Source organism: Hyperolius riggenbachi, chromosome 7 (assembly GCF_040937935.1).
Source record: "Hyperolius riggenbachi isolate aHypRig1 chromosome 7, aHypRig1.pri, whole genome shotgun sequence".
Lineage (NCBI taxonomy): Eukaryota > Metazoa > Chordata > Amphibia > Anura > Hyperoliidae > Hyperolius > Hyperolius riggenbachi.
The window spans coordinates 223,670,982-223,692,709 of record NC_090652.1 but is presented as its reverse complement, the minus strand read 5'-3'; the positions used below and the strand labels follow the sequence as shown (position 1 = coordinate 223,692,709).

At 42.7% G+C, this 21,728-nt stretch overlaps 1 protein-coding gene across 5 annotated transcripts in view; it reads left to right on the top strand.

Moving 5' to 3' along the window:
- Positions 1-13,629, top strand: part of HDAC4 (histone deacetylase 4) — a 313,200-nt gene extending 299,571 nt beyond the window's left edge. For all 5 annotated transcript variants that reach the window (XM_068245302.1, XM_068245303.1, XM_068245304.1 and 2 more), the window contains 7 exons: positions 1,100-1,219; positions 3,959-4,056; positions 5,871-5,989; positions 9,027-9,160; positions 10,186-10,270; positions 11,540-11,678; positions 12,412-13,629. In XM_068245302.1, the coding sequence (XP_068101403.1) occupies positions 1,100-1,219; positions 3,959-4,056; positions 5,871-5,989; positions 9,027-9,160; positions 10,186-10,270; positions 11,540-11,678; positions 12,412-12,451 (735 nt within the window). In that variant the 3' untranslated portion in view covers positions 12,452-13,629. The remainder of the gene's footprint in view (positions 1-1,099; positions 1,220-3,958; positions 4,057-5,870; positions 5,990-9,026; positions 9,161-10,185; positions 10,271-11,539; positions 11,679-12,411) is intronic.
- Positions 13,630-21,728: the final 8,099 nt, after the last annotated feature.

The following is a 21,728-nucleotide window of genomic DNA, read 5'->3' as shown; positions in this document are numbered from 1 at the left end:
AGTTGTCCTTTAACTTAGTAGGTGTTATTGTCAATGCCATAATCGATAAATATCCCATTAGCAATCTCTTGTACTTGAATCGGAGTGAATTGTGTTTTAAAAAAAAAACAAAAAAACTGGCGGCTCGAAGCAAGAGTGTCAGAAAATACCAGATTACTGCATTTAGGTTTTCTGCTACATAAAAACTGCTACATTAGCACTTCAACTCATTTCGGACCTGAGCCTCTGGTCCCTTCAAGGGCGCTTTTTTTTTTTTTTCTTTTTACACTTCCTGATCACTGTGATTGGCTTACAGTGATCAGGAGGTCAGGAATGAATGAAAACTGCTCCTGACCGAGTTATGGAGTTCTGAGCTGGCAGGGACGTTAAAACTATGCCGCATCAGGCTTAGGCAGTCACAAGTGGGGCGTAGTTTTGACTACACGCAATCCCGAACCGGTTAAAGTGTGGAGGTTGGGGTGTGTGGTTAATTCTATAGTGTGTTTTTTTTAAAGGACCACTATGGTAAACCGAAAAATATATCTGTACACATACATGTAAGATGTATATTTTGTCCCAGAAAAATTGAAGTGTAAATTACTTTTCCTATCTAGCTGTCATTTACGTCTTCAAAGCTATCACTGAGAGGTTTTGGACTAGTACACCTCTACCAATTCTGCACACAATCCTGGAAGTTGGGATGTGCCACTGTTGTTCTGGGAGTGCTCTTGAAAATTGTGTAAAGGAAACCCTGAGAATCCCCCATGAGGAAATGCACCAGCTCAAGGAAAATACAAAATGTATAGCATATTTTACTCTGGGACAACTGTAAATCTTATATGTATGCATGCTTTTTAGTTTTACATTTTTTTCTCTTCATTTTACAGTTTGTGGTCATGTTACATTAGAGTTTCGTTATAGTAAACTCTGATATAGTAAACTCAGTCCTCAGGTCCCAGCAAATGCATCTGTATAAATATACAATGTATGAACAAATCTGATATAGTAAACTTGATATAATAAACAACTTTTCCTGGTCCCTTGGCGTTTACTATAAAGGGATTCTACTGTATATCATATGTGCAACGTTGATATTGATTTTATGCTTTAATTGTTGTAGGATGTTCACCATGGAAATGGTACCCAGCAGGCCTTCTATACGGATCCTTCTGTCCTTTATATATCACTCCATCGCTATGATGATGGGAACTTCTTCCCAGGAAGCGGGGCCCCTGATGAGGTACAGTACTTGCACACCGATTAGCTGTTATTATTCACATACAGTATTCACAGAGATATTCTGAACTCTCTAGGTTCATTTGTCTCGCTGTAAATTTATTTAAAAAAAACACACCATTTTTCTCTATTTGGGTGATCTTTTTTCTTATTGACTAAATTCCAACACTTTCTGTCTTGGCTTCATATAGCTGTATTTTAAACCAGAACATCAAATTTTGAGCTTGGATTGCAAGTTTTGCGATCAAAAATCAGAGCACCACATCCAGCAGCAGCTTTAAAAGCCCCGGTTCAGTAATTTGTGTTTTCTTTCTGCTTGTTTTTTATTTATTGCATATTAAGACTCATATTTTGCCCCCCAAAAAACAACAAATTACCAGTGCTACCTACAGCAGCACAGGGAATAGAGCCAGGCTGACTGAGATGAGATTCATTACAGCAGAAACATTTGACTATAATGGAATGCTTGGAATACAGGGTCAGGTTGTAGACTACAAAATGAACACAGAGCAGTGGGTAAATGAAATTTGATTTCATGGCTTACAGTCCTGCTTTAATAACTAACAGTATGCAAACTTTTGAACAAGTACCATCTCACTATTTTCTTACTTATGTTTGTTTTTCTGTTCTGACTGTTTTAGTTTGACATGACTCTTAGTTTAATTTAAATCCAATTAAAAATAAGAGATGTGATTTGCCTTATTACTTATGTTTATGATACACATTTGAGAATGAGATTTGAGATACTTTTGTGATACTCATTTTACAAAATCCTTTGGGATTTGTAAATTAATGAGCATGACTGTATAGGCTCACCCTTTTAGGAGGCTCTGTTCATGTGCTCAATTACCAGCTTACCTACAAGCTCACATTTTTTTATGATTCCTTTAACTAGTATGTGGTTTTAAACCCTCGCATTTATTTATTTTTTTATTTATTTTTTTTTTATTAAATTTGCCGTTTTGAAAAATTAAAGTGAAAAATACCTAGTGTAGCATTTCGTAAATCCAGAATGAATATCTGCACACAGTGATCCCTAAGCTATTAGATTGTACCTTTCCATCTGGGCTTTGAGTCCTATGGGAGAGGAGCACTTTACTAATGTTGTTGTTGATCTATGCCTAGATGGGCTTGAATTATGCATAAAAGTGTTGTAAACACCATTGTAGTTTTAAATGAAAATACGTCATGCCTTAATTCATACATAATGAGGATCTATGATTTAGTGCAGCAGATATTTAGCTTTAATGGATTTTGTAGAAAATGCAACTTTTTATGCATTATTTCATCCTGTTTGATATAAAATCCCTACCCTGTGTTGTCCATGTGTCAGTTGTGCCTGGCGCACATGTGCGGCACACGGACGGGCAGCAGTCAGGACAGGTGCAGGCTGTGCGCAGACACATCTGCAGAGTTGTGGACATTTGTGGCACGTGGCTGTGCACGGTACACGACAACCCTTGTGGCTAGTTTGAAATAATGTTCTACTAAGTGCATTTTAGGAAACTGTCCCTCAAATTAGGCTTTAAGACTGTGGTGTGATATTGTAAATATTAGAGTTGGTCAGAGATGGTTGATAAGAAGAAAATGCATGCAAATGTATGCATCATGAAAATAGACCAATCAGATCCTACCTTGACAGGATTCAGTTGGTCCATTTTGAAGCTGAAAAATCTGCATACAAATTTTGTATAAATATGCATCGCCTCGGGATAGTTTTACTGCTGCAGGGTCTGCCAGTGCGGTCATTTATAAACTTGCAGTCTGTGACTGTAGCCACAGTGGTTAAAGTGGATATCCAGCCGTAAATAAAAAATCCCACAGGCCTCCTGTAAGAGAAAGTTATAATTACCTGCTCTGTCTTCTCTGTCAAAGACCTCAAATCAGCCGACTTCCGGCCCCACCATCCTGAAGAAAACGCCATTCTGTTTACACTATTTTGCAGGAGTCCTGGTGTTTAACCTCCACGGCATTCAGTGCTTCCTGGATTTCTGTGCAAAACGTGTTTAATTCTCATACCCTTTTTTCCTGTAACTTATCAAAACGTGTCAAGCAAGGGTCTCGTATACATTTTGCATATAATAAAAGCTTGAAACATAAAAATTCAAAACTAAATTTCAAAGTTAATCCCCAAAATAAATCTCTGATCATTTATACTTCCGAGCTGCAGCTGCTTGACCTGCACTAATACAAATGTAAAGGGAGCCATACATCTAGCGATGATGGGCAGATTTGACCAAGAGACAAATCTCTTTCTGATCGAATCTGATTTGAGAAAGATCTATCAGCTGCCCATACACCGCAATCCGCTTCCCGATCGATTTCAGTATGAAATCTCTTGGGAATTGGGGGAGCTCGCCGATGCCCTTAGTGCATAAATGTACCCCCCCGGTGTATATTTATACATTACCTGTCCTGCGTCGCCCGGTGCTCATCCATCTTCGGAATCCCCCGCAGGTTACCTAGTTGAGAAAGCCTGATCTAGATAAAGAAAACTGAATGGTGTTTTTGGGCTATCCACATTAAAGATGTTGCTTTTAGAAAGTTTACATGCATTTTTCAACATAACTTTCAATGCACGCTGCAAATTAATAGCTGTTGAGTGTTATTTAAAGTGCTGTACACATTTGCGTAATGCAGTTCAAAGTGATAAGCTGTCTGTTCAAATACCACACCTCTATAAGTTACCCACTAGGTTTTTTGAGTGCTGCTCCATTTAATAGCTCTTTTTCTACCCGTATAGGTCGGTAGTGGTGCCGGTATGGGCTTTAATGTGAATGTGGCTTTTACTGGAGGACTGGATCCACCTATGAAGGATGCAGAATACTTGGCTGCTTTCAGGTACAATTAAAAAAGAATGATGAAATTATCTGTACTACAATGCTTATTGATTTTGGGCAAGGGTGAGCAGTTCTATTGAAGGTTAGAGATGTTTGATGTTACATCGGAACTTCGAATTTGGGGTTTTGAAGTAAGGTTGCAAAGGATTTAAAGTTGGGATTTAGAAATTTCAGCCCTGATGTACTAAACTCTGGTAAGATTGCCGATTCCCCCCTCCCCCCACCCCCCTACAGTAGTCCTTTAAGCTACACTGACCAGCTACACTTCACTAATTCCTGCTGCCCCTAAAAGTTTCACTACACTACACTAATCCCTGCCGCCCTGCCAGTACTACACATCACTGCACTACATTAGACTACACACTTTACGCCCAAATTACTCACTGAGTGCCGGATTAGCCGTAATTCCTATCACGACCTATGGCGGCCCACATGCCCAAATCTCCGGCACTGTTTTTACAGTACTCCGCTGTCGCCGCCCTACTGCTTCGGGTCCTCCACTCCTTGTGGCCTCTGTAATTCCTGATGAGTGGTTCCATGCGTGACCCCAGCAGCGCATGTGCGGAGCACATGCCAGGGAACCACTCATCAGGAAGTATGGAGGCCACAAGAAATGGGGGGAACTGTGGCTGCAGTATATATATCGACAGCTGGAGAAGAGGAGTGCATGTACAGCAACTGGAGCGAGGGGGAGGCAGGATGTGTTGTGTTTCCCTGCACTCCGTTTTATATTCTGAGAAATACAGTATATACATTCATGTGTCAGGGCTACCCAAGATTAAATATGTAAATCGTAGTGAGGTAAGATTTTACAAGGGGTGAACTTTGACCAGGGGCATAACAATGCCCGTCAACAGGCAAAAAAAATCTTGGGACCCCCTTGCAGATTTGCGTGTGTCCCCATGTCCTTCTCTTGTGGCAGAGTAATGGCAGCGGATCTGTGTAGACATGTTTATCAGACCACACTGCATCGGAAGTCCTCTTCCTTCCGAAAGCCACTTGCTCTGTGCTGCCCTCTGACTCACGATCACTGGGAGCCAAAGGAGGAGACCACTAAGGCACAGCTTCCCGGAGGAAGAGGAGACCCAATGCAGCTTTGACTAAGGATGACCGGTCGTTTTTGAATTCCAAATTCCAATTAAAACTCGGTAGGGCACTTAACTTACCCTTGTCCCCGCCTATAGCCGATGCACACCATGTCGCGTCCCATATCTCCAATGCTACCTCGAACCCAGAAGAAGGAAGTATTGGAGCTACGTGGAGCATATTGGCTATAGGGGGACTATAACTGGCCCCCCTGCCGCGGCCCACAAGTTTATTGGAATTCAGATTCCAAATATGTGAGCTCTGCTTAGCTCATCTCTAGCAAGGAAATATAATGGCACTACTCTGCAAATTGTATATGTTAGTGAGGGGGGGGGGGGGCTGCTAGAGAAATACGTAGAGGGTGCACTTCTCTTGCGCAGACTGGCCAAAGTTACGGGACCCAGTGCCGGCGATAAAGAAGACTGAGGATGGCGGCATGGGAGCGATCTGTGCGTATGGGGCTGGAGGAAGCCCCAGGTATGTATAAAACTTTTAGTTTGACTCGTCTCTGGTACACTTTAAGACTCAGTAATTCATGAAAATGGAAAATAGACTTTCCAGGGTTTTTTGGCTTCTAAATTTTCTTCTTGATTATAATGTTAATGTTTTATTGTCTCTCTGCTTATGCAATGAATAATTGTCTAAATGTTGTAGTCACTAGGATTTTGTGCACTTGTGTATTTTTGTTAGTCTGAGGACAATGACACTTTTTATTGCTTATCCTTGTAGGACTGTGGTGCTGCCAATTGCCCGGGAGTTTTCACCAGAAGTAATCTTAGTGTCTGCGGGGTTTGATGCTGTGGAGGGACATCCTACTCCCCTAGGAGGATACAAAGTATCAGCTAAATGTAAGTGTGAATTCAGAACACATTTTGCTATTGCTGCAGCATTTAGGTTGGTCTACTTGTACAGTGTCCTCTGACATAATTTAGGCCTCGTTCACACTGCACGCGTTTCCAGCCGCGTTTTGGAAACGTGTGCAGGTGGCCGACACGCACGACATCAGACATTGCATAGAGTGCAATGTCTGATGTTCACACTGCATGCGTTCCGGACCTGTGCGGTCCGGGAACGCATGCTGCACGCATTTTTTGTAAAAACGCGTGGCTGTCCCATTCACTTTTCAGTGATGGGATCAGCCACGCAACGCACACAAACGCGGATGGCGTGCGTTCGCATGCGTTGCGTTCCGCATGCGTGGCCATCCACGTTTGTAATGTGAAAGGGGCCTTAAAGTGTACTGGAGGTGAAAAAAAAAATGTTAAGATATACTTACCTAGATGATCTATATAATATGTTCAGACACCACCAGTCTCCTAATTGTGTCTGGCCTCTCTTCCCTCTTGCGTCTCCATTCATAGCTGCGACTGGGACCAGATGGAGCCCAGTGCATGCGCGGTCCCTTCCACATGCACTTGTGGGTCGCCTTCTCACATGGCTGTGCAGTGTGCACAGCAGCTATGGCTGAGAGCATCCAGGGTATGTGCAGTTCGGAAACTATAGGAAAAGCGCATGCCCAGGACACTTCCGTTAATGGGTGCTACACACAACCATGCAGAGAGTCTTTTTTCAGGAGTAGGACTATTATATACAATTGTTTACCTCATCAGTTCAGTTCAAATTTGTTGGAAATATGAAGTAAAGCATCATTGCTGACTTCTTTTCAAAAAATTATAATTGCCTGGTTGTTGTGCTGATCCTGCTACCTCTGAATTATTGGCCCAGATCAGGCTTGCTGTTTGAATGGTGTACCTCAGTCCGCCCTCGTTAGCTACATACTTTATTGCTAGTTGCGTGACAAAACACAAACTATCAACACTACAGACAGGCAATGGCATTTTTAAATTGTGATAGCAATATAGCAACCTCAGTATCAAGTTCCTTTTTAAGAGTGCCGAACCTTGACTCCCACCTAGATTTTTATCATGATGTTTTACTAAATTCTAGGATGGCTATATTCTTTGAATCTTTACTATGGCTATGAGGTATATTTTTTTTCTAATTTTTTTTTCTCTTCATTTTTCTCCTCTCTTCCTTTTTCTCTTCTCTGTAGATGTTTATTTTTGTGGTTTTCTTGCCTTGCTTTTTACTTTAGCTTTTAAATAGCTGAAGAATGCACTTAACAGTTTTTGGTACCTTAGAGAAATTGAAAATTGTTACCAACATCTGGTTTTCTGATGGATCTGCAGGGTTTTCCATATGTTCTTTTTTGTGCAGTCTAAATAAAGAATTGAAAATAAATAAGTCTGCAAAGTCTAGCCATGTCAGTATGTTGTGACTCTGCACTGCACTGGTTTCTACTGTAGCCGAGGAGCTTCTCTTGACCAGATGATAGCTAAGGAAAAACAGTCCATGGTATTCTAAAATGTTCTATTGATGTTAGTACCGTAGTTGACTTCATTGGGTTGCAAAGGAATGAAACCGGCTTAAACATTTTATGAAAACTGGAGCAGAGGAGTCTTTTGTACAGGGAAGTGGAGTCAGTATACAAATCATCCAACTCCGACTCCTCATTTTTAGAAACCTCCGACTCCAGGTACCCAAAATTGCTTCGACTCCACAGCTCTTGCAGGCCTATGGAGTGGTTACAAAAATCATCCGACTCTGACTCCTCAGTTTATTAAACCTCCAACTCCAGGCACCCCAAAATTGCTCAGACTCCTCGACTCTGCCTCCAACTCTGACTCCACAGCCCTGCTTTTGTATAGGATAACCCTGAAAAATTAATGTTGCTATGCATATAATCACAGATATTTGTTTGGCACCAAAGTGTATCAGAAAATTACATTTGACTGACTGTCTCGATTGTCAAGATACAGAGACCAGGCTGCTTCATGCTGGCAGCTTCAAATGTACCAAAGCTGAATTAAATTAAAAGCTTTATACATTCCTGGGGTTTCCTCCAGCCCCATCCGCACTGATCGCTCCTTCGCCGCCATCCTCCGCCTTCTCTGTACCCGGTACCGGGTCCCGTAACTTCGGCCAGTCTGACGTAAGAGAAGTGCGCTCTTTGCGTATCTCTCTAGCAGCCGCTGGAGAGCTATGTAGAGGGAGCACTTCTCTTGCGCAGACTGACTGAAGTTAGATCTACTAGATATATGAACATGTTAAAACAAAAGCCATTTAAAGCTAATTGGACTGATTTTTTTTTTTTTTTTTTAAATCAGTTACTTACCTTAGGTGAGGGCTCTGTGTCCTAATGAGCTTTCCCTCTCCTCTCCTGGTGCAGCGCTGGCTCCCCGTTTAAATCCCCTGCCGTAGGGGACTTTGGAGGTCTTCGGGAGCCGAGTCCTCCCGAAGACAGGCAGCTCCATACTGCACATACGAACAAGTGCGTGAGAGAGGGCTCTCGCACGCACGTGCACAGTATGGAGTGGCCCGTCTTCGGGAGCGATCAGGCTCCCGAAGACTTTCCTAAGCCACCTTTGCCAGTGGAGCGAGCAGTATTTTACTAAATTAGTCAAATGCTGCTCCTGGGGACAGCACTGCACCGAGGGCACTGGGCGAGGAGAAGGGAAGGATCATTAGGACCTAGAGCCTTCCCTCTCCTTACGTAAGTATCTGGCTTTTTTTTTTTAATCAGCAGCTCCCATTTACTTTAATGCTTCTGTATTGTTCCTAAAAAATTTCAAACAAAATATTGAATGGAAAACAAATGTATACATGTGCATACACAAATCTGTTCATGCTTTTTATTACAATGTTGAGGTTCCTCTGCATCAACAGTGGTTGGTGTATTATCATAGATTAGCACGTACACACATGGAATCCAGCTTTGCGTTTGACTGGTATGCTTTTTGGTTGTCTTCTCCGAGCCAGAAATCTGAACACTTTTATAACTTTGCTGTGATAACCTTATAACCTGATTTGTTTTATTTTTCTAAGGTTTTGGATATCTGACCAAGCAGCTTATGGGGTTGGCAGGAGGTCGTGTTATTCTGGCACTCGAGGGAGGTCACGATTTAACAGCGATTTGTGATGCTTCTGAGGCTTGTGTGTCAGCTTTGCTAGGTAATGAGGTAAGAGCATCTCAGCCTATTGCAATATTTGAAAAGTGGTCACCATCTAAAAGCTGTTTATTCAGTTGTGTGAGTGCATAATAAATCTACATATGTTCACATTTTATGTCTTTCGGTTGTCAGAATAGATTTCATTCATTGAATGTTATAAATGGTACTTTCAGTAAGGAAACTTGGCTAAATTTTACATGCTGCAACAGCAGTTTCACTAATCATTCTACTTTGATGTCTGGAATTTTCATTTGTTCATACTGTATATACGTGATACTGTGTCTGTTGTTAAAGGGAACCTTAACTTAGGGGGAAAAAAAGAGTTTCACTTACCTGGGGTATCTGCCGGCCCCCTGTAGACATCCTGTGCCTGCGCTGGAACAAACCGATCCTCTGTTCCCCCGCAGCGAGCTAGTTTCGTTTCTGGTTAGCCGGTGGCTGCCGCACATATTCACGCTCACGTCGCCCACCTGTGCATGTGCAGGATTAGAAATCTCGTACTGCACAGGACGGCGACATGAGCGTGGTCAAGAAAGCGCATGACCAGGGCGGTGCAGGCGCAGTGGCCTGCTGACTGGCCATTCCCAGGAGTACCGGAGGATTGGTTTGTCCCGGAGCGAGCACACGACGTCGGCAGCTTGAGTGAATTCCAATTCCCCCCCCCCCCCCCCCCCCGAAACCTCCCACCCCCCCTCCGTCTCGCTGTGGAGGATTGGCACAGGACTTCTGCAGCTTGAAATACAAATTTGCATAATCTTGCATCAGCTTAGAATTGCTTGCATCTCTTTGACCATCCTTGGCTTTTTCTATGCTTTCTGGCCAATAACTGAGCCCATACTGTGGTATAGCTTACAGAGCAACTTTGAGTCTGTCTGCAATATTATTCTTTTTATGTAGATGTTATAGTATATGCTACTGTGACCTAGCAAGGATGAAAGCACAAACTAGGGCATTTTCTGAGATTATCATTAAAGCAAATGCTGTACGTTGATTCTTTTGTGGTAAAGTTATCCTGTTTGTGTTTTTATTTACAGCTAGAGCCCATTCCAGAGTCTGTGCTGCAGCAGAGACCCAACAGCAATGCAGTGAGCTCTTTGGAAAAAGTCATTCAGATACAGGGTAGGTTTTGAAAGGATTGTAAAAACTTCACTGTGAGTAAACACAGGGTCTCGGTCACTTTTTGAGCAGAATGCATATTTTTTGTACTTTTGTTCTATTCGATTTAATACCAAAAGTGGAATTTCTCATACATTATTATTTTTGTCAAGGTATTATTACATTTCACAAATTAGTGTAAAATGTATCTAAACTCCACCTGCTGGCTGACTGGTAGGTTTTGTTAGGTCAAAGAATTGCCTTGTTTTGTTTCAGTTTGGCAAAAATAAGATCTCTCCTTAGAGAGCAATACAGCCTAGCCATCAGTCACCAGTGCTGGAGACATGGCTTTTACAACATTTACTAACCATGTACAGACTGTGAAGGGCAGACAGCCTGACGGAAGACAAGTTGAGATGAGTTCTTCTCCTCTGACCAAAGTAACTCAACTGTTTTAACCTTTTTAAAAGCCGACCTTATGACCTTTAAAGAAAAACATTTATTCGTTACAACTTATAGAAATCTTACAAAAACTCTGCAGTGTTTAATTCCTGGGAGCACAGAAAGGGTTAACTTAATATCTACCTAGGCACAGCTTGGCACACTTCAGACATAGCTGATAGCCCTTATTTACATTCGCTGATTACTTGCTGATAAGGCCTAATTAGACAACTAATCTTGCAGCTATATGTGTTTTCCTTATCTTCTGTACAAGAGTTTAGGTCCGCTGTAAAGGCACCTACACACGTCTAACAAGTGCACGACCAACCGGACGACCTGATGAACCGCACGACCTTTACAACCACACGTCCAAACAACCAACTAATTTACATACTGCGCACACAAGCGGTATGATCGACTGCATACGGCCGCATTCAAAACAAGTACAAGTCGTTCAAATGACTTGTACACACGCAACCAACTGATATCAGCCGAACAGTCGTGTGAGTAGATCCGATGGTTGGATCGCACAAACCGCATGTTATCGGTCGGTCGCCTAGACATTCGTGCACGTACACACGCCTAATAATCGTCCAACAGACTAAAGTCAGACAATAAGGAGGCAGCAGGTTGGTCTGTGTGTACAAGGCTTAAGTCATATTACAAATAAGAAATACATTTTGCTATTTTCAGATCAAAGAACGCCATTCTAGGAAAAAATCCCATTTATGCTGTTGTTACAATTTATTTCTCCCTTATGGATGGTTTAAGTAGTGAAAAGCAAGTGTACTGACCGCTCACTTGTTATAGTTATAACGAATTAACATAGAATTGTGTGTTTATTTATTTTAGGTGAATACTGGCCATGTTTGAATCATGCTGCATCTACTGTGTCCTATTCTCTTATTGAGGCACAAAAATGTGAGACTGAGGAAGCTGAGACGGTTACAGCGATGGCATCCCTGTCTGTGGATGTCCGTCCAGACAGAAGGTGAGCATTGCTACAGACGTATGCATAATTCTTTATCAAGCGCTAGGCCTTGAACACATACTAGAGGGATCTCGGTCAAGGTAGCCAGTCTGGGACACCTCTGCTGAGGCTCTAGCATATACAGACTTCCCAATGTGTCTGAAAGAATCAGAAAGTCCTGTTGTCTCTGCCAAGCACAGTGTTCCCTTACTTACCCCTCCTGTTCGAAGCCACTCCATTGTGCACTACGCCAGTGTCCCTCCTTCCCCCACCAGAGCAGCAGAACCCGTGTACCCATCTTCAGTTACTCTTGTAAGGCTTTACGTTTAGTTTTGTTGATAAGAGCAGTTATTCCATCAGTTTCTGTTTGCTTTCCATATTGTTTTAAACTGTATGCTGAAATATAGTCTCGTATACAGTACTTAGAAACAAATTTGTGCCTGGTGCTCTTATGTAAAAAGCTTTGTGTAGAGCTGTGGACATTTTTGTGTTGTTTCCCAGTCCCTTCCTGTATCTTCCCTTGTGAGGAATGAGGCTTAGGACTCCTGAAAGTCAATTTACCTCATAATTCACAGTGTTTTTAGCAATTTTTTTTAAAGCTATTATAAGCAAAGAAAAAAAATAATTCAGGCATCAATTGCAATAATTGATAACACTAGAGAATATAGTACTTGTATTTAGGATGTACCACTTTTACATTGTTGGCTCAATCACATCACATTATGATTTTATGACTTTCACTCCTGTCTTTCAGAACGGAGGATGAGCCAATGGATGAAGAACCCCCGCTGTAGCAGAGTGGATGGTTATTGTCCGTTGTGTAATTCCATATATTTGTTGGGGTCTGAATCCCCCAATTTCTCCGCCTGTGCTCTGTCCCCAGGAAGACGAGCAGCGACATGGATGTAAAGAACTGTGTGTACATCACATCCACAAAGCGCGGCACACTGTGCACTGCACAGCCGCACTGTGCCCTTCCTGCTTACAGGAGGCACTGCTCCACTAGGAGCCACTGGCAGCTTTTGCCAAAAAATCTTTTTATTTTCTTTCATGGGTTTTAACAGTTACTAATTCAAAGAAAACAAGGATCATACGTGACCCCTTCAAAGGGGTCTCATAAACCGTTTTTGGTGCTTTAACATTGTGCAGATTCACAAGGATTCTGTGTGCGCTGAAGGGACAGTGACCGTGCTCTACGGACACTGGTTTAAACCACTCGGTTTAGCCTGTTTCTCAGACACTTCTCTCCAATAGTGAGAGATATACAGTGGATGGAAGAGATCCTCTGAGGCCTGTTATTACAGGGATGGACTTTTCACTCTAGAAGAGGAACAGGAGAAAAGGATTGTGCCTTGTCCATGGTTGGAATTCATTTTTCCGTATGAATGGTTTATTCCTTTATTGTTTCTGAAGAGTGAAGGACTTGCCTTAAAATCAAAACACTCACAACCAACAGAAGATGTTTGGAGTCACGATAGACAAACCTTTGTGTCCTCTCATGCTGTGACGTGGAGTGTTGATGACTTGCGGCTGTCATCTTGTTTTTTTTCCCCCCACCTCTTTTGATTTCACTAAACCAAGTTGCATGTCGTATACATACGATGGATGGACAGTCTCCTCCACACATGACCTGGGCTCTCCGAGCAAAACTTTAACCACAAATCAGAAATTTTGGGTGGATTTCTGCCAAGTGGAGACAGAGGATGATGGCCTCTAATACTGCGCAGGAAGCATGTTCAGGCCTGCGCAATTCCTTTTTAACTGGCTCATTGTGATTTTTATTTTATTTTTTGGTGTAAAATTGCAACACGTTGCAGGCAAACAGTACATTTCCAGTTCCCATTTCATTTTTTTTATTTGTTATTTTTTGATTCAAAGCTTTATCCATGTGTTATATTTTTGTAAGATATTTTCTTGTGGTGACTAAGATGTAACTTTTTATTTTGAGAGCATTTTTTTTTTACGTTTTTGTCAGGGAATTATTTTAGATTCCAGTTGATATCCTCTGATCTTCCCGCTGAGACTTCTTGTATGTGAGATAAAATAATATATATATATATATATATATATATATATATATATATATATATATATATATATATATATATATATATATATATATATATGAGAACCAACATGAAGACTCTTCTGATTGTATCTTTGTAACAGGTACTGCTTACCTCACTTGTTACCAGATCAGAGAGAGACATTACTGAGACTTAAATTTCTTTCTTAAGGAGACCAACAATGTACTGTATGTGAGCCTTGCTCCTGGGATTGCATGGAGGGAGCAGGGTGCGCTCAGTCTTGGATATAACCTCAATATAGCACTTATTATCCATGCTGAGAGTTGTGGCTGAATTTCCAGCAGCATGTGACTCGCACCCAATGCCTAACAGATTCTTAGGGTAAACTTCCTCACTATTGGAGGAATAAATTGTTGCTACTCTGTGGCACTTTTATTTGTTCCTCAGCAGCTTTTTCTTGAATTTAGCTGCATTTTGAGTGGTTTCTCTAGTGACTGTGCTGCAGGCTGCACCTTGACATGTGTTGTTTCCTGTATTGGCGACACATTATGTGTTTTGGAGTGATAGCCAGGGGGTCTTTGGAAGCCCCCCTCTTTCCCTTTTTTGTGTGTTGGGACCCTCACATTGTGCCCTTACTGTGTATATTTATTATTTTTTTAATATCATGGCCATTCTGTTACTACACTACAGCCTGTGACTGCACAAAACGGCACCGCACTGCACCAAACAGTCTATTTCCTGTCACACTGTGTGTGGTACTTACAGTCCCCTCCTCCCTGTCACATGCTCCCACTTTTTTTGCTTGTGGAATTTCTGCATAATATCACCCCTTCCAGCTTTGCATTATTGACACTGTAGCCATTGAATTTAAGATCTTGACCAAGTCGCTATTTTGGAAGTGATTGCAAACTGCATGTTTTGCGCTTTAAGGCACATACACATAGTAGGTGTATAGAAGGCACTTGCTCTGAAAGGTACATCCATGGTTATCTTTTGATTTTACAATGTCTCTTTTCAACTACACTGCTAAAATGTCCCTTGTAATGCTCTAGAGGTCCTCATTTTGACCTAGGCTAGTTTCCTGTTTAAATCAAGTGGCAATCCATTATGCAGTCTGCCTTTGGTTTTTAAGGCAACTTTCGGAGCAGTTGTGCTGGTTACTACAGTGTCAAAGGCCCCATTATGGCATGAGTAGTGGGACTGACCGTGCTGGACAGGCTGAGTTGTATATCTGTCTATTGGTGTCTTCAGCATAGCTGGGTTTGGAAAAGTGGAGCAGTTTTTCAGATGATGTTGGAGGTGCAGTCGGACAACTTTTTTTTTTTAATTATTATTTTGGTTGTTTTTATTTCACTATGACGTTTCATTCCTTGCCATGTGTGACTTATGATTTCCTTTTTATGAGATATATAAATAACCTGCACGCTCTACCATCCCACTCATTCCATGTTTTACACAATATATCATTTTGTGTGTGCAAGGGAGGGGCCACACTCCTGTTTCCGGGCATTGACCTCCCTATAAAGAAAATAAGAATATATATATATAAAGATAATTATATATAGAAATATATATATATATGGATCTATTTTTCTAGATTTTACTATATACTTTGAGGTTGCATGAATTAAGCACAGCTCGGACCTATACTGTGTAATTGGTCAGGAGCTGTGCCAGGCAGGAAGTAGGTTGGCAGAGGATCTGGTATGCAGATTATCCTCTGGGCCTCATATTGTAAAAGGAATTCGTTTTGTTTTTTTCTTAGGTGTGGATCAATCTCAAAGTATTATGTTAGGCAGAGAGTGTGTGCTTTTTTTCCTCCCCCTCATTCTTGAAAAAAAAAAAAAGCTCAAAATTAACAGACTTTATTAGCGTAGTTCTCTGTTTGAAAATGTACTCGTACATGCCATGAATTAAGTTTCTTTTCTGTGTGAGGTCCTTTATTGGGGAAGGCATAGAGCTGTAGTGTGCTTGAGGAGGAAAAACTGTATTTAATGTTACTGCATACATTTCCTTGTGCTAGGCAAGTGAAGAGCAGTTGTTCTCAGGAGGAAAAGGACCTGCAATTGCACATTGGAAGAAGAAGATTGCTAGTGATGGTCATGTCTAGGAGAACTCATGGAGAAGCATTTGTTTGATCAGCTGATATATTTGCAAAGTTCTGACTACATCCTACTTTAGCACATGTTCATGACTAGCAAATCAGCGAAGTACAGATCTATCACCTTGCCAAACTGACTGATCACATGCTTCTCCATGAGTTCTCCTAAACATGACCATCACTATTGCAGAGTGTAATCCCCCTATGCAGACTATGAAGTGTGTTCACCTTGACAGCAGAGATCACATCATGCCATCTGCAGGCTGCCTTTAAAGCAAATTGCTGTTCAGACTCAAAACAGATTTCAGATTTGAAATGTAACGTTATACATCACATGGTACAAATTAACACCTCTCTGGCTCTACTCTTAAAATCCTTTGGGATACTCAGGAAATGCAGAAGGGGGCGGAGAGGTAGTGGATCCAAGTATAAAAAACATATTTGCCCTCAGAAAAGCTTAATCACAGCTACACTCTGCAATGCCAGATCGATAAATAATAAGACTGCAACTATACATGACCTAATAGAGCTCTCTGATTTGACCTTTTTGACAGAGACCTGGCTTGGGAAGCATGCAGGCCCAACTCTTGAAGCAACCGTGCCGGCCAATTATTCAATCTTGCACTGTGAGAGACAAGTCGGCAAGGGTGGGGGGGTTGCCATATGCTTCAGATCCTCCTTGAACATAAGGCCCCTGCCCATAGGCCCCACTGAAACCTTTGAATGTATTGCAGCTCAACTGTCAGCAGAAGTAAACATCAACATATTGCTCATATACCGCCCCCCAAAAAATGGTCCAGCCTTTCTTAAGGAAATATCTGAACTCTTATCCTGCGTAACAGTGGAACACCCTAGATGGATCATCCTGGGAGACTTCAATGCATGGGTGGATGATCACGACTCCCAGCTAGGAAGTGAACTACTTCTCATAATGAATGAACTGGGTTTCTCTCAGGCTATCAACCTCCCCACCCATACGAAAGGGCACACCCTGGATCTTATATTTCATTCCGGACTTTTAATATCACACATGGATATAAACCCAGTGGTATGGTCAGACCACCACACCATCCACTTCTCTCTGACAGCACCAGCGATAAAACACAGAGGGAAAGAACTCATAAAATACCGTTCACTGAAAGATGTCTCACCCCAGCACGTTCAGAATATCCTCAACTTCGACGCATTAACCAATCATTGCGCAGACCCAGACTCCATGGTCCTGATTTACAACCATGCAGTGTCATCTGCCTATGACGCCCTCGCTCCAGTTCGCATCAAACGATCTACACCACTTCACCATGCACGGTGGTTTGACAGCTCACTAAAGGACCTAAAGAAAGAAGTGCGCAGACTAGAAAGGAAGTGGCGAAAATCTCAGAATTCAAAAGATAAACACACCCTTGTCTCTCACCGGGAAAGCTACCAAAATGCGATCACCAAGAAAAAATCCTCCTACCTATCACAGGAGATCGCAAAGGCCGCCAACAGACCAGCCCAACTATTCCGCACAGTTGATAGACTATGTAATCCATCCTGTCTAAAACCCACTATAACTCCCTCAAAGGAGCTATGTGAGAAATTTGCCTGCTACTTTGCTGACAAAGTATCTTCTATTCGGTCTCTCATTCAGTCCACAGCACCCAAGACTCATGCAACTAATGGAAATAGCTGCAAAAACAACCTAACACCCTGGACTGATTTCAAAAGTATTAGTGAGGAAGAGATCTCAGACACCCTCTGTCGTCTCCACCAGACAACCTGCGACCTGGACCCTGGACCAACTAAACATATGCTGAAATGCCCTGACCTGCTTGGTCCAGCATTTCACAAAATAGTAAATTGCTCTCTGCAAGCAGGGAGGTTTCCTACCTCTCTAAAAGAAGGAATCATCAAGCCCCTTCTCAAAAAACCTTCCATGGATCCAGATGCTATGAGCAGCTACAGACCTGTCTCCAACCTCCCCTTCTTAGGTAAAGTTATTGAAAAGGCTGTCTATCTGCAACTTGAAACCAGGCTGTCAGTAAACAACATCCTGGACCCTCTACAATCTGGCTTTAAGAAACACCACAGCTGTGAAACAGCCCTCATCCAAGTCTGCAACGATCTGCTCATGGCAAGGGACAGAGGGGAATGCTCCATCCTAATCCTGTTGGATCTCTCAGCAGCTTTTGATACAGTTGACCATGAAATCCTGCTTAACAGACTGCAGGAGTACTGTGGCATCAGTGGATCAGTCCTCCAGTGGTTCAGATCATTCCTGACTGACAGAACACAGAGAGTATCCCTAGGACCTATAATGTCCAAACCTGCACCTCTACAATTCGGAGTGCCACAAGGATCAATCCTATCCCCTCTGCTGTTTGCAATCTACATGTTGCCACTCGGTACACTTATCCAACGACATGGCCTGACGTACCACTGCTACGCCGATGACACACAGCTATACCTGTCCTTCAAACCTGGTGGAACAGACCCTACCCCAAAAATAAACTCTTGCTTAGCTGAGCTTCAGGCATGGATGAATGATAACTGGTTGAAACTGAATGCTGACAAAACTGAGGTCCTGTTTGTCCAAAGCCAGTGCTCGCCATCAAAACAGCTCTATCCTAAAGCAACACCAATCAGGATTGGGAATTCAGACATAAACAGCTCCAACCTTGTGCGCAGCCTTGGCGTACTAATCGATGGGGAATTGAGTTTCAGAAACCAAATTTCATCTGTAGTTAAATCTTCCTTCTTTCATCTGAAGAACATTGCAAAGATTAAACATCTGATTCCCCCAGAGGATCTTCAAACCCTAGTCCACGCCTTCATCACATCACGGCTGGACTACTGCAATGCCCTTTATGCTGGCCTCCCCAAAAAAGACTTGCGTCGCCTGCAATTAGTGCAGAATGCTGCTGCCAGATTGCTAACAAACCAGCCTCGCCACTGTCACATTACACCGATCCTTCGCTCACTGCACTGGCTACCAGTAGAATGGAGAATACTCTTCAAGATTGGACTGCTGACATTCAAATCCCTGCACAATCTGGGCCCTGGATACATGAAGGACTTGCTGAAGCTGCACCACACCTCTCACAACCTCAGATCAGCAAGTTCTATAAACTTGGTCACTCCCAGAGTGCACCTCAAAAAATCTGGAGACAGAGCCTTCTGTCATGCTGCCCCTACTCTTTGGAACTCCCTACCACACCCAGTAAAGACAGCACCATCCCTGGAGCTATTCAAATCCAGACTGAAAAGCCACCTGTTTAGCCTGGCATTTCCAGATTTATAAAATTCTTCCCCTGTACCACGATGGTCGGAGCCATGCTTATGCGCTTTGAGTCCCACGGGAGAAAAGCGCTTTACAAATGTTATTTGTTGTTGTATTTGTTGTTGGTTTGAATAGTAGGAGGGGCTCCAGCATTCAGCTCTACGATAAATCTATTGGTAAATGAATGCCTATTTGTTATTGATGAGGGGTGCTATAACATTCTAGGCTCGACTTTGAAAATCAGGCCACCGACACTAATTAAGAATTTCAAGGTCTCAGTAGAGCCTTATGGAGGCCTCCCAGATCTGGCTGCATTTTCAGTCACAAAATCTCCATGATGAAAGTTGGCACACCACTGCTTACAGCTGAATATGGCGACCAGTCACTTGCCCGTACCATCGACTAACTGGAGTTTTCCTCTGCATTAACAGTAATTGGCTGTAGTTCAGCATTTAAAGAGAATCTGTATTGTTAAAATCGCACAAAAGTAAACATACCAGTGCATTAGGGGACATCTCCTATTACCCTCTGACACAATTTTGCCGCTCCTCGCTGCATTAAAAGTGGTTAAAAACAGTTTTAAAAAGTTTGTTTATAAACAAACAAAATGGCCACCAAAACAGGAAGTAGGTTGATGTACAGTATGTCCACACATAGAAAATACATCCATACACAAGCAGGCTGTATACAGCCTTCCTTTTGAATCTCAAGAGATCATTTGTGTGTTTCTTTCCCCCTGTTCTCATCCACTGAAGTTTCAGGCTGCTCGTTTTTTCCTGCAAACAGCTTTGCCCTTGTCTGTAATTCTTCAATATGTGAAATCCCAGTCAGCTCAGAGGACGATTTATCCAGCTTGTAAAAGATAAGAGAGAAGAAAGAAGCTGCTCTAATCCTAAATAACACACAGGCAGTGTGCACAGAGGGGCCTGGAAGGGGGAGTTCATAGCAGAACCACAACACTGAAGAACTTGGCAGCCTTCCAGACACAGGCCGACAAGTCTGACAGGGGAAAGATACATTGCTTTATTACAGAGACAGTGATAGTATAAAGTGCTGCAGTAAGCCAGAACACATTAGAATAGCTTTTTGAACTTGTAGGATGATAAAAAACAGGATGCAATTTTTGTTACGGAGTCTCTTTAAATTTCACACTTATGGTTGATCTGGTTTTGTGAATATTCTGGAAACAAAACAAAAAACCAGCAGTTAATACCATGATTATAGTAGAAACGTTCCCAAGCGTAGTAGGAGAAATATCTGCTTCCACTACTTCCTGACCAGGAGCAGAATAACATTTTGCCATTCATAGACTGTAAAAGGAGGTGATCTGCTCACCAACGTTCAATAGAATAGCCCAATGTTTATTGTACAGATACGGACAATCCGCAGAAGAAAAAGCTTTTTCTGTTTGTACAGATCGGCTTTTTATGGAACATGTGTTAGCGGAACTTCTCCCTTTACAAGACTCCTTCCAGCCTTGATGACAAAATTACACTTAGACTTTGGGAAGCTGGTTGGGCAGAAAGCTTTTCAGCACTCCATTGTAATCAAATGAAATATAAATAATGGGAGGTACTTGTCTATAGATCTCATTTTCATGCAGTTTAGCTTATTACTTTGCATATAAAATGAGAGGTAGTTCCAAAGATATACGTTGCTGAAATCCAACTGAGGGAAACAATTAGAGCTCCTGACTCTCCCTTCTGTTACCCTGGGGGCCCTTTCACACTGATGAGGTGCGGTGGGTAATTTTACCGCACCTCACCGCTATGCTAAAGAAAGCCTATGGGTGCTTTCATACAGCCTGCGGTGCGCCAGAAGTCAACAATCTACCATGAACGCATACCGACGTTACCACACAACCTCTGCGGCAGACCGGAAGTCATGTAAGGCGTTGCAGGGATTTAAATAAAGATGGCGGCAGCGCACATGTGCGGAAGCATATTTTTTACAGTACGCTTCCATATTTCCGAAACAGGTAGTGACCACAAGCAAATCACTTACTGTTTGGATCTGAGCCACAAGGGGATTACTGCATATTAACCTCCTCGGCGTTCTATTGAGATCGCCAGGGAGGCTGCGGGAGGGTTTTTTTTTAATTAAAAAAAAACTATTTCATGCAGCCAACTGAAAGTTGGCTGCATGAAAGCCCACTAGAGGGCGCTCCGGAGGCGTTCTTCCGATCGCCTCCGGCGCCCATAATAAACAAGGAAGGCCGCAATGAGCGGCCTTCCTTGTTTTGCTTAGATCGTCGCCATGGCGACGAGCGGAGTGACGTCATGGACGTCAGCCGACGTCCTGACGTCAGCCGCCTCCGATCCAGCCCTTAGCGCTGGCCGGAACTTTTTGTTCCGGCTGCGCAGGGCTCAGGCGGCTAGGGGGGCCCTCTTTCGCCGCTGCTCGCGGCGAATCGCCGCAGAGCGGCGGCGATCAGGCAGCACACGCGGCTGGCAAAGTGCCGGCTGCGTGTGCTGCACTTTATTTGATAAAAATCGGCCCAGCAGGGCCTGAGCGGCAGCCTCCGGCGGTGATGGACGAGCTGAGCTCGTCCATACCGCTCAGGAGGTTAAAGAGGTAATCCCCAAAGGCGTGTTTTTTGGCGGTGTGATGCAGCGCCTGTGCCGCACTGCTGCTGCCAATCCTATAGTCTGAAGCCGGCCTTAGCGATGACACATCTGTAG